General features: G+C 31.6%; 1 protein-coding gene across 14 annotated transcripts in view; it reads right to left on the reverse strand.

Annotated features, from left to right (window-relative positions):
* The window catches only part of LOC125062196 (basement membrane-specific heparan sulfate proteoglycan core protein), a 120,965-nt gene extending 107,187 nt beyond the window's left edge, over positions 1–13,778 (reverse strand). For 13 of the 14 annotated variants that reach the window (XM_047667939.1, XM_047667938.1, XM_047667931.1 and 10 more), the window contains exon 1: positions 13,593–13,751. In XM_047667939.1, the coding sequence (XP_047523895.1) occupies positions 13,593–13,652 (60 nt within the window). In that variant the 5' untranslated portion in view covers positions 13,653–13,751. Of the gene's footprint in view, positions 1–13,592 lie in introns of all 14 variants that reach the window. The other variant, XM_047667944.1, reaches the window with a different exon arrangement.
* Between the last annotated feature and the right edge of the window lie 705 nt (positions 13,779–14,483).

Here is a 14,483-nt window from a genome sequence, read left to right on the forward strand (position 1 = left end):
ACAGTCATTGTTAACTCTGCCGTAATCCCTTTTTGAGTCGCTATACGAGTCATTTTTCGTAGAGGAAGACAACTTGATAAACATAAGCCATTGTCTCCGCTACTTGGACTTTTATGTTAAACGGTAATCTTCCGAAAGGAGGTAATTGTCAAGCGTAAAGCTTCTTGTGATTTTGACATACAAATTAGAAATCTATATTTATACTAATATTGTAAAGAGGAATTATTTGTATTCTAACTTATAAACTCAATTCTTTCAACACTGGAATGCTACGTTATCCCGAAGTTATGGCTCTATTTATTTCCAGAATATTTAATAAGATAAACGTCCAGCCGTGCGAAACCGGGACGGGCAGTTAGTCAATCATAAAACGTTGATTCTTAATTTAAACGGCATAAACTAATTTCGTATAAGCTTTAAGACAAAAGATTGCGACGCTTGAAAACCTTCACGTGTGCGTAAATATGAAAACGGATTAAATCTGCTTGAAAATGAAATATAATAAAGATCTTAATTACGCGATGCATGAAGGCTGCGTTTGTTTTTTCTCATGTGCACAGTAACGAGGCGGTAATCCCCTGTTGATCGGCTGATACCTATGTTATAAAGTTACGAATTTTATAACGGAAAAATATATCGAGCACAGGACAACGGCCGAAACATTGTCGGCTTTATGTTGCGAAACGATTAACCCAACAAAGGATAAGTTCTTATATAAATTTTAAAATTCCTATGGATACCTGAATCGCATATCATTTAGTTAGAGGGGATTCAGATTAGGGAACAAAGCAGGCGTTCTTAAAAATCTTTGATAATAAGAAAAAAAATTGTAAGAAATGTTCAGAAAATATAGTAAATCCGAATGTTTCTTGTAATACATAAATTCATACGTTAATGGCGTGTCCGTGTCATATGGAATCCTGACCAGAATTGCTTTTCTATTGTTATTCAATGGAGACCCGCGGTTCAAATATTTTATAACTTTATTGTGAGTGACCCTAGTATAAAGGGTAAAGTAAACCTATCTTTTTTACAATTTTATTGTATAATACGTCAATACTTTTAAATAAAAACATAGATTGTAAAAACTTAATATATTGTTTATGTATTAAAGTATTTATCCTCCCATTATCGAATAATGCATTTGTAAGCTGTCCGTTTATTATGAAGCTTTTAAGTACACTGAATTAAAATATTGTCGTACATTCGCGCTTATATTTGAAAATTCTCCATATCAGTGTCAACCTTGCATTTAAACCACCGGAACTAAAGGAAACATTTGGCAAATGAGTCTGAAAAAAATTTAAAAAAAAATGTATATACGCTAAATAACCACAAAACATTACTGAAGCAGATGTATCCTAGTTTGTTAAAGCTGCAAAGGCTTAACATGTAACTAAAAGGCGTATCGCCGTTTACAAGGATCAATCAATGTGTCCCGGCTGCTAACAAAGCAGCGGTCAAGGCGTTAAGAGGGGTTCCTTGTCAGCGCCACCGCTTTCCGCCACGCCGTCACCCAGGCCCTATTGAGATTGATGTTCCGAACGCCAGGCTTCAGAGCTCACTCCGACTGAATACTAAGAGACCGGCCATTCCTCGCTCAATTAGGCCCGATCCGACCGGGTTTTGTCTCGGGAAGCTACGATGCTCTCTCGACACTTCATCGCATACCAAATTAACGCCATATTTTTCATATAAGCCCCCCGATCAAAGTATCGCAATGAACGTTAAGTTGAAGCCTTTTTCAGACCACAAATGAGTTCATGCTTTTAATGTCTTTAGTTTTCGGTGTTTTTAAGTTACTGGGATAAAAGTTTAATAATGAAGCTCGTTAAAAACTTTGTATATTTAAAACACTGATTTTATATTGAAGACTTACTAATGAAGGTATCAAGATATAAATTTATATTAATTAATTAGCATATCAGGAGGAATTAGCTATCAGAGCAGAGAGCTAATAAGCGTAGTTACTGAAGCATCCATTGCTATCGACTATATTTATATGAACAACACGTTTCCCTTTTCACTGTCTTGAATATACATATATTATTAATGGTATTAAAATTCGGAAATATATTTTGGCTATTGTTGACATTGACTAGAGTAAAATAATCACCGGAGTTCGGGCAGCCTGTACTTTAATTTATTCAAGTATCCAATTGTGTGAAAGCTTGTTTCCAAGAAACATTCAGTCATTAAGCTCAGCTAATTAGCTTCACTTTTAGGGCGACGACAATTATTTCGTAAAACAATAGTAAAGCGCAAACACTTATATAAATTTATAATTAAAAATAAAAATATTTCTTTTAAAGATGATTTTTTCATAAAAGTAATTAACATTGTATTCATTTTTATGTCTTTGTGGCTTAGAAAAGTGCAGCCACAACTTCTAGGTCTTCGCTTCAGATTTTTGTGTCTGCTTCGAGACGATTTTTAAATCTAAAACACGCTGATTTCCTCACTACATATACTTTTGCACAAGCGTGACTCGATCGCACGACCTCAGGGTTAAAAGCGCACGCTCAAGCCACAATTCTGCTTACCTTTGTGGCTTAGTAGCATAAAACCAGTGATCCTGGTTTGATTCCCATCGTATTTATTTGGATTACAAGGTATTATATAGATACACCTAATTATTTATGTGGAACTAAATTATAAATATATACAATTTCAATTAAGGTCGTCAACGTTTATTGATTCGATGTTAACTGACAGAAGCACATAAATCTCATTTAAGTATTATGAAGGTAACTGCAATGATTCATCTCAAAGTGGATAAATTTGTTCAATAAAAGAAAACATACATAAAATTCAAATATGATGGCCAAACGCCATTTATGATTCAAGGACAGAACTCTAAGTAGGAGGGCCATATAAATTATGTGACTTGTAAGCGATATACCGATAGTTTATTATAAAGTTCCTAGATGTAATAGCATGTACAATATGTATGATTACAAAACGAAAGTGATAATAGGGAATGTGCCGCTTCATTATGTTCTACATAGACTAACTAAACCCTGGTTTTGTTAATGCAAACCTTTATAACCGGTTAGCTTTGTCATCGTGAAATTGTAAAAACCGTTAGATTGTAATCTATCTCGCGAGATTGTAAACTGTCGAAAGATTGTGAACCTCAACGAACTGCTTACAAATTAACGTATTATTATTCGGTAGTTATATGAAATTGTTGGGAAGTAAAATTAATCTGTAATTGACCAAAGAAGTTTGAATGATAACTAAGTTAGTGTAGTACAATCTACCGAATAATAATAGGTTAATTTGTAAGCAGTACGCTGAGGTTCACAATCCTTCGACAGTTTATAATCTCGCGAGATAGATTACAATCTAACGGTGTTTACAATTTTACGTTAACAGCTTTGTCCAGTGCAAGTGGTGGATAGGTACCCTGGAACTTCCAGTAGCTATACCGACTTCATTGAGTTCTATACCACACGATCCAAAGTTTACGACAGAATACAACGTATATTGAAAAAATTAAGAACCTTTGGGCACAAAATCTTACTATTGAAATCAGGAAGCTTTAAGAAGATACAGAGTACCGGGATGGAACAATTGTCTCATTATTGGTGCTTAACAAACGCATGAATCAACCCTTTGCCGCAATGGAAGTTAGGGGACTTCAGACGCACAAATTAAAATCCTTGTAATTTAAGGCTAAACTCCAAGGATGCATATTAAATAATGCAACTATCGTGAAATATTAATAATTAGAAACATAGTATTGTCTTTGATTAACATAACTCATAACATTAAAAGAAAAACGCTTTTTACCGGATTAAAGTTATGTATTATTATAAATTTACAACTATTTGACATAATTTTAAATTTATCCGACGTTTCGCGTGCTTTACAGCGTGCGTGGTCACGGTGACACGCTGTAAAGCACGCGAAACGTCGGATAAATTTAAAATTATGTCAAATAGTTGTAAATTTATAATAATACATAACTTTAATCCGGTAAAAAGCGTTTTTCTTTTAATTAGAAACATATTTTTTTTATAATAAAGAATGAAATAATCAATTTATAATGTCTATCTGATAATATGATTACAGTCCAATGAAGTGTTATGTCCACGCCATCTATTGCCGAGCAGTTGACAAAACTTGAGTAATGTAAATAATGTAATAAATTCTCATTTAAATCCGTTAAATATATTTTTTAATTTGTAGTATTCAACACACATAAAACATCTGAGTTTTTGGCTACTAAATTGCTTATTAACATGATACGATACCTTGTCTAATCTGTTACACTAAACTGGTTCCTAACCGCGATACGAGTCTTCTCAGAAATAACTTGAGACAAAAATTTAAAAACAAAGCAAAACGTGTTGATCTCCATACGTAATGTCAATCGCAAAACAGCTTTTCTGTTAAATAACTCAAACTCATCTGCGCGGAAATTAGTACGAGTTTTTAGATACAGACGAATTAGCGCTTTGATCAACTTATTCCAACTAAAAGTATGAACTTTGAAAACAATTCGTTTGCGCGTGCATTTCACGTAACTACATTCTCAAAGTTATGTAAAAAATTTAGCGACATTCCACGATGTAATTAAAATTTTATATTCAATTTCACCTTTTGATATGTATGACTTTTTATTGAAACTCATTCGGTCAAACAAAGTTTTAGCAGACGCAGCAAATGATGTAGCTATACATATTGAATTTCTCGGAACGGTGATGAACTCTGCGTTTTATGCAAACAATGAGACATTCGTCATCGGAAATTTAAACCGTTCAGAACTAAGAATATATTTTGTACTAAATATGGATCGTTGTTTTATGCAATTTAAATTATGTATTGTATTATTAAATGCATAGTCGACCGTGCTCACTTGTAAATTAGAAATATTGTTTCTTCATTTTGTCGAAATGCAATTTCAATTCGAGACGTAATTTCCTGATCAGGATTCAACTCGTTTGTAACCCAAGTTCCTAAATAATTGTATTGCCGCACCTGTTCCAACGTCCTTCCAGCTACAGATAAATTAGTTCACTATACGTATATATTACTTTGTACATAGGAAAAAATACGATGAAATGTTTTTGCCTAATATTAGGTCCTTACATATGAAATTGGCGTTTTGTATGGGAGGAACAAAAAGTCGATTATTTTTATTTTATAACGAACTCGTACTCGTAAATAATGCGATACTTACTATTTTGTAAAATGAGTGACGTAAACAGAAAAAAAAAGAAGAAAAAAACAAATGAAGGACGGTCATCGAAGCACAGATACATGAGTAAATAGCTGTACACATTTGAATTTGGAATTCCTTACCAAAGAGGACTACATCGTGTTTACATATGAAAGGACCTAATATATTTAGTATATTGTATTCAGAAAATCTTTTTTGCTTGGACTATGAGTAGAACAGGCTGGATATTAATACGATATGCATACTTTTGCCCCAGGCATACACTTAACACTTACGTAGGGATGTTTCCTTGGCCCCGATCCTCCGCAAGAGACAAGTACACATTTGCATGTCAGTAAGTGCATACATTAATTCCTGTCTATAGATACTAATAATAAACCTTTAAGCCAAACGTTGAATACTAAACTAAAGGATTGTCACCTCACGTCAAGGCACGTCCATTATTTGCCGGTCAATTTATTTAGCACAGATGAAAAAGAAATTAAAATACCTGGATATTTATTGAATGATGGGATCGTGAAATATAAATAGTAGACTTCCGACCGGATGTTAGTGATGACTCTTTAAATAAATATACCATTATTTTGTTTGACACAATACGAAAAAAAAATCTGTTTTTTTGTGTAAGAACAAAGAATTGAGCTATAAGTAATTTGCTTGCAATTGTTTATTTTATTGTATTATACAATACGTATCGTTTTCATATTACTTCATTTACATGGCGCATTAACATAGTTAGATATTATTTTTTTTTAATTGTAAATTTTAAACTATTTTAATATTTATAATTAAAGTTCAGTTCAGGTCTAAATGTTGGTAGGTCAAATATATGAAACAACTATGTTAGAAGAAATCAGGACTAGTTACGATACATAGTTAGATATACAATAAGCAGGCATCACTCAGCATTTAGATACTCACACTCAGAATTTAAAAGAAAAATAAGTTACCACTATCGCTACCACAGTATTTATATAATATATTATTCCTATAGCGAAAGATAATCGACACGCGCACTCTATTATCTTAGTTGATGAAACATTTATTTCAGCAATAACATAATTACAATTTCTAAAGGCATTTTATAAACATTCCCACATTACGAAGCAAAATTTATAAAAATCTACTGCTTGATACATCTGATAAAATATTTACTAAGTTCATTCACAACACCGCTATGATTTGGATGACGTCGATATGCGCCAAGGTCTTCTGTCTCAAATCGAGATGTAAAAAATCTTTACGTAAGTGTCAAAGTTTAATAACAATAAGCCGTGACGGTAACACATGTGGTAATGTTGAATTCCGGTAATCTTATATTTTATAATGCGGTTGGCATTAATAGACATTGATTAGAGTTTATATGTACTTTACTTTCATTTAACTCGACGCGAAAGAAGTCAGGGCATTAGCTCTAGTCTTATATAACTGATCATAAACAGTAGACCCTATAGAACTTACTACAGATAAATCCTCGAATAGCCGGATCAAAAAAATTTACGAGAACCACACTTTTCAAAAGAAAAATCTACGATTCGTAGCAATGTTCAATATGGATACTGCGTGTAAGTTTCATGCATGGAAGGTTTCGCAGTCTCAGGGGCTAGTAGATACTAAGAAATATAAAAATGTGGCAGGAGAAACATGACTACAATAAAGTAGATGTCCTGTCTAAACTGTAAATACGGCATTAAAAAACGTAATCAATGAGGTATTTATCGATTATTGATAATGTACATATATTCCGAAACAATTATTGATTTTGCCGAGAAGCAAACATTTATAAATGAATTTCTTAATTATTAATTATTATTTCCTAATACCTTTATAATACAAATTTTAAAAGCAAAAAATTAAGATTGTGGGATTCCTTGGAGGAGGCTTTTAACCTTAAAGTAAGCTGTAAGTAATAAATATATTTTTTGCGGCGAATGTCTTGTATGCCTCTGTAGTTTTATTTAATAAAATAAAGCTATATTATTATTACGTAATAGTAAAAAACAAATGTAAAATGTACTCTTGACACAAATTTTAAAAATGTGTTACCGTATTTGTATCGGATCTTGTTATAAGATCGCAGTCGTCTGAAATATCAGTAGATAAAAAACTTAAGTTTAAATTTTAAATTTTTCTAACTCAGAGGCTTAGTAGAAGCAAATAAAGATAAAAATAGCGACGGCCGACAGTGAGCAATTTGCCTTACGTCATTTACCTGGTCATAATGTAAAGATTAGACACGTATTAAAATATGTTTAGGTGATCACTAAGGTTTAATTTTGGACAGTGCTATAAATCATCTTTTTAATAGCGATTATTGTGACCACGACAGCAAATGCTGCAAAGCTATGGTTAGTAAATTTCTCAAGTGAATTTGAAAAAGGAATCTCAAGCAAAAAGCAGAAAACTCAATATAAACTAATGACTTTAGACTAAACTTTTCATTTATTAATTCGTAGTGATAAAAGTATAATTGATATAAATTTTGTACCTACACAAAAACTCCGAATACTTTTTCTTTTACTTTATCCGTAAGGGCAAGATTCTTTAGAAGAAGGATTTTTAAGTTTCCTATCAAAATACTAACGAAACTATCGCGACTAAGCAAAATTTAAGCGCCGAGTTTTCCGCCGAAATTTACAAACAATAATTTCACGTTTATTATTTTATTAATTCGTAAATGCGTACGTAAGCTCTATACTAGGTTCTATAACTGTCTTTAAAGTGCAATGCGCCTAAAGCATCCGTTGCATCTAGATTAAGCAACACTGATAACAATGTGGGCCACACTATCACGAGTTATCTAACTCCTACACACTGCCGATCATATATTAGTTTAATTACCTTTTCATACATCTTCATAAAGAGAATTGAACTTTCTTAAACAATTACTGTATCCTTACCATATCCTTATTCATAAATTAGTCTTATTACAATGTTTTAACTAAAGCACTATTCTGTAATTATTCAACGATTATGAAATAGTACTTAAGTTTAAAGAGTCCCATGAAACTGATTTAAAATTCTCTAGAAGGGAATAATATATAGACACAGCATATATGGACCACTATTAAGAAAAATCTTCGACACGTAATAATTATGACTATTATATATGTGGAACCTAGTTCTTGAACGGCATTAATAAATTGTTGATGTATACATTATTATATAACCTAAATAATATTTTGTGTGTAATTGTTATTTTGTATAAGTATTTCTTGTATATTATTCTTATCTTGTATTTTTATATGTAGGTTGTAAGAGTATTCATAATTAACAAGCTTATAGGCAAATTGAAGTTATCGTGTATTGTGCAAGGCGTCGCGTTGGGTCACATATGATAAACTGGACAGATAAGTGTGCCCAAAAATCTGAAAAATGCTTCGTACAATTAGTTTAAAGGCATGTGTAACTAAAATTGGGAGATTGACACAGTCCAGCGATAACATGGATAACCTCAGACTGGCAATCTTTGGTCAGTCGAGATAATACTTACGTTCATAGCATCAACTTTGAATAATTACAATTTTTGAAATATGTTTTATTTAGCTTCTCTTTAGTTTTTAACTGGATTAAGATAAATAGATCTTCGTTATTCCTATACGCTGGCTTACTATAGGTAAAGCAATCATATGACTTTGAACGATAGATAATAAATACAATGGCTACATCAAATATAATGGAAGGGCAAGAAAGAGTATGTTAAAACTATTTATAGTGCATATGACGAACCTTAATGGTTTTTTATTCAGATCGACAATAAAAAAAATGTGACGCTACAAATCTAAATCTGAGCCTCCTGTTTCGTGATCATTTCTTTTTCTTAGTAGACAAGTAGATGATCAGGCTTATGTGCCTGACACACGCCATCGACTTGGGACTAAAGCCAGTCCGTTTCCTTACGATGTTTTCTGTATTAATTCTCGCTTGTACGGTGAAGGAAAGTGCAGGAAAACAGAAGACCGACACTACACATCGACAACAAATGGAACTGTCCCTTACACAAATGTGATTTATGGATAGATTAGACATTCCAATGCTTTATTTTCTTTGTTTATGTCCCTACAGATTTAAGGAATCGCGTCCTCATTTGTTATCTAATAAGGAAAAAATAATTTTAAAATGTCATTATTTTGTATAAATAGCGGTATATATTGTGCAATTATAACGGTAACCTTTTGCAAAGGTTAAAGAAAACATATTATTTTTATAATCAAATGACCTGTACTGATAGGAAATAAATGATGTTTGTGTCGGGAAGCGTCCTACATTTGTAGTCGTCAAATCTTTTAAGAACGAAATATTAACTTTTTTAACCCGCAGTTCATCTGTCTTAGGTCATTGCACGATAGTGTCAATTGTTTAAATAATACTACTTATCTTCTATTATAGTTAATTACTTCTTTCTATCCAGTTTAGCACAAAATAAGTTTCTCCATTCCATTTTTAAATATATATTTAAGTTAAAATTGCAAAAAACTCCTACATTATCGTTATCCATATTTACAAGTATATTAAAAACCCATAAGTCAACATGTCACGTCGCTCTATTTGCACATCCTATAAATTACCCTAACTCTAAAGAGGCCAAATTTTGCGGAATGATTACCAACAAGCGTTTTCGTTGAAGATAATCATAAAATCTTTATCAATTAAATGTTTACACAACTGCCTGTATGCATATTAGTTGTCCCTTTCGCACGTTCAGTGCAAATGAAATGTATGGAGAAGACAGCGCTACCAAAATGTATATTTAGGCACTTTGATATCTAGTCGTCAGGAAGCAAAAGATAACCCTTGATATTCGATTGCGGATTTGACGGGGTCAAATTCAAATAACCATTTTTTAGTTTATACAATATAACGAAGACTTTTGTGTATAATATCTTTCATATCTTTAAAGCGGAACAAATAAACCACCGAAAAATGTGACGACCTTACTACACCAAATTTCAGAGTAATTGTTTCTTCAATATTTCTTAATTTTAAAAATAGTTACAATTATAAACTAGTTGAGATTCTCAGCCATTAGCGAACACAACTTCTACATGGCTAAATATAAACTTTGTCGCAAAACTTTGTCTCTATTGTGAATAGGAATACAAGTTGAATTTGAAGAATCAGAGAACATCAATATTAGAAACTCGTGTAATGAAACATCGCTGAATAGGCATCAACAACGCTACCGACGGCAAAAAAGTAAGGAAAACTAGGATCTTCAACCTCGACCAACCGTACACGTGCCATAAATTTCATGAAATAAACAGAATATGTTAATAGTACTTACTAAGCTTTATTATTAATGTATAAATGCTTATAAAGTGGTGCTTTGCCTTGAAATAGAGACACTAATTATTTCATCTAAATATATTCGTTGCTGTTATTTTCTGACGGAATTAATTTTCGCATGTTCAGTATAACTATTAATTCAGGTTATATTAATTATCCCATTGCTAAGGAAGAGAATATAATGTTTTCTACATTATTACTACAATGTATACATATTTATTTTAAGAGTGCCTGTTATTGTTTTAATATAAATAGATTTATTATAAACACGTGTTCGCATGACTAAAATATATAACATTTGGCAAATTTTATAAGGAAACAAGAAACTATAAACATATTAAGGTAAACTTTATATTATTGTCTCAGTTCAAAATCAATACTAATTAAAAATAATTGAATACCTATTTTCATTGGGAAAACATGCTTGAGAAAATCTTACATTTCATTAATATTTGATCGGATCTTAGTGCATGCAAATCGTATTGAATTTCAAGTCTCACAGTCAATTTATAAAACAATTGTCATGACCATTGATCATTTCATGGACATAATAATTTTTAGACCTCTTGTGATTTTTGATTAATTATTGTGTTGTCATTTAAATGTGAATAGTGATAAATTGTTTTAGTTAAACGATACTGTCTATGACATATTATAGCCAGAATGGAACATTACATGTAAATCAGTTGAAATAAAATCAGATTTACTAGCTGTGCTGCTGTCGAACCGTAAAATCCGGATGTTTTTGTAATCAATAAGAAACGTAACATTGATAAATAATTAATACATTATAAATTACTTTAATAGATAATCGGTGCACGCACTAAACGTAAAATTAAAAATACGGGTGTCATTATAATGTATATAACTTTTATTTATCGATTTGCACGCATTGCTAACACACAGATTACCTATTGATTTAAAATATAAAAAGTAAAACACGTTACCAAACGTTAAATGCAAGGTAAAACATGTTTTATGTGTAAAATGAAAGCTTTTAAGAGTATGCCTGTATTTTCGAGAACGGAAAATTGAATAAAGAGTGAAGCGACGCCTTCTGATACGAGATTGATGATCCGATTGCACAAGGATATTCGTTAGGCTTGCATATCCCGCATTGAGGCAAACTTTCAGTTTGTAAAACCATATTTGTTCATACAACAGAGAACAGAGCTCTCAATTTTAAGTAAAAATCTCTAGCATATTCATGCACTAACACCTCGCAGACTAATAAGGTAGTCCGTTCAGGGCAGCTTTATGTGAGACCGTTTCTTTTGTCATTATATAAATGTATCAGCTTTCAGTTCCTATGAAAGAATTATTATTCTCCGGAAATTGACACTAGAATGTTTATTAATGTGGGAATAACTATTTTTTTTTTATTCTTATACAACATTACTTGGAACGAATGAGGAATATGATATTAAAAGTTTGTGAACACAACTCGGTGGTTACCGAACGTTTCTTGTTTAATAATAGAATACCTTAATTATGGATTTAATCTATACATTTCTCTATTATAATAACGTTATTATACAAAATATATTTTCAATACGTAGAGGACTAATTAAAAATTGCCATGTAATATTGCCGACGGAGAGTTTGAAGAGAAAAAGTATAATATTACCTCAACAATTACATTATATATATTATTTTCTTAGAAATTATTAAATTACTATGGGAATAATTTTATGCTATATGAAGCTATAATTGTTTAAAAACTGATGTGAGAACTGGCAGTAAAGACAAGGAGTTTAAGAGTCATTTCATCATTTAAATATATATTAAAACTATAAATATATATAAAATAAAATGCAAGTCTCCTTAATTGTACACGGTACACAATAAAAAGATTTCTGAATTAATTGAAAAATATATTTAACATAGTTTCATTTGTTAAATATAAATGTTTTCATTTAGTAGAAATACTAAAATTTTATGAAAATTAAAATTTCTCTTGCTATAGCAATTGAAAATACAACAATAATTATAACCATTTCTTTATAATCGCAATTATGTTTATATCGGTACGTTCCGTTTATTTTACAGTACCATTCTTAACAAGCTATAGGGAATACGCTTTATAAGCCTTATTAAAGATAGTTGGTATTTAAAAGAAAAAATCGAGCCACTTAAAATAGTTTAACATCTAGTAGCCCGGATTCGAGTTCCTGCATAATAATTATTGCGTCGAAACAAACGAAAAAGTCTCTGGACAAGACTAGAAAAACACGACTTGTATTAACTTAAAAATGTAGTCAATTTAAGACCTACTAAATTGAAGAATTATAATGCATATAATAATTTTAAGATGACAATCTAAAATAATATTAACATTCTATTTTTCTGACGCATGATATTAGCCAGACATGAATAACGCTCAATTATATTTGTTAGCATTATATTTTTTAAATGCACTATTTTCGTTATTACAGATATATTGCAATAGCAAAAGGTTAATGGATAGAGTTTGAAAATGTATACAATACTTAATGATCCTATCACTTAGAACTTAGAGCGTCTCAAACACCATCAAACATTGATTCGGGTAACAATTATGTCTGGCTACTTACTATGAGATCGCAGAACTGATGATGTTTGCTTGCCAGAGTTTACTTTTGAAATTACTCTGAAAATATTAAATATCGTATTTCGGAGCTGTTGTCGTATTGTGTTGCAATGCTCTACTTCCGATAGTCAGTGGCTACTAAAATTATTGTATCATTTATATTCAAGATAATAATCTTAAAATAACGAATACATTAAATATCATTTGACAAATATGTAAATTATTAAATAATTATATCGAAAATATTTGATGATTTTATAAATAGCGCTGTGATTTCACTATTTTATGTTATAAGTCTTGAAACATCCTACAACAAGTTATATTGTGCTAAATTAATATTTGATTATAGGAATATCCTACAAACAAATAATTCAATTTATTATTTAATAAACCGGCCCGGAGATTATTTAAAATTTAGTTTATAATTTGCGAACGTAAAAACAATAAAGTTTACGCCAATGAATGAGGCCTACGTTGAGGTTATAATATTATAATAAAAGTTTTTGAAAACTTTAGTTTCAGTAATAAATTCGCAAATAAGCTACTTACCTCGGTAAGGAGTGTGATGAGGACGAGAAGCAGGGCCGTCGAGAGAGGACGGACCCTCATAATTCTGGCTGATGAATTCTGGTATTGTGTAAAACTTGGTCCGAGGAGACAGCGTAGGCACCGACCGTGCCCCGCTAGCGTCAGACCGCGAATGGGACAAGCGGCAAGTCGCGACGAGCACGCTATTCATGTACTCACTCAAATTGCATCGCTAAGATCTCGCAACAGGCGCCTACGCGAACCTTTTATCCAAAGACAAAGCCTTATTTTCGTGCGTAAGGATTCTTTGAATAAAGAATATTTTCTTTGAATATGTTTTGGAGCTTTCACCTCGTAATATTTGCACAATGATTTTTTATCAATGTTATCGAAGTACTGTGAACTCTTTAACCTTTTTGATAGGTAAGTTACGAAGAAACCGTTATTCTATTGTGATACTATTAAAAATTAATTTACATCTTTATTGGAACATATTGTTTTTATAAATAGTAACCAGGTCATTCAACTCATTTTATGTAATTGATAATAGAATTATCCTCATCTTTTGTGCGTTACAAGAATAATACTATACGGTTATAATATTCCTACTCTTAACTGAGTCAATAAGTAGAAAAAAAATATTTTAGCCGGCTTTATCCCGCATACCAAAGTCTACCCAAGTAGGTTGCAAGGATAAAGGTGCACGTAAGGAAAGCAGTGCATCCCTTTTACTCGTAAGACACAATCTTCGAGAGTTCCATGACCTCCTGCGCTTATCACTGAGGTATAGGTAATATAATAGCAAGGCGCAAACGCATATGCTTATTTAAACCTTCTCGAAATTGCAAATTAAATTACGTTCGAATTTTAAGGAAGCTTTCCAAATGGAATGATTTAAAGTTACTTTGTAAT

This window comes from Pieris napi, chromosome Z (genome assembly GCF_905475465.1).
Source record: "Pieris napi chromosome Z, ilPieNapi1.2, whole genome shotgun sequence".
Classification (NCBI taxonomy): domain Eukaryota; kingdom Metazoa; phylum Arthropoda; class Insecta; order Lepidoptera; family Pieridae; genus Pieris; species Pieris napi.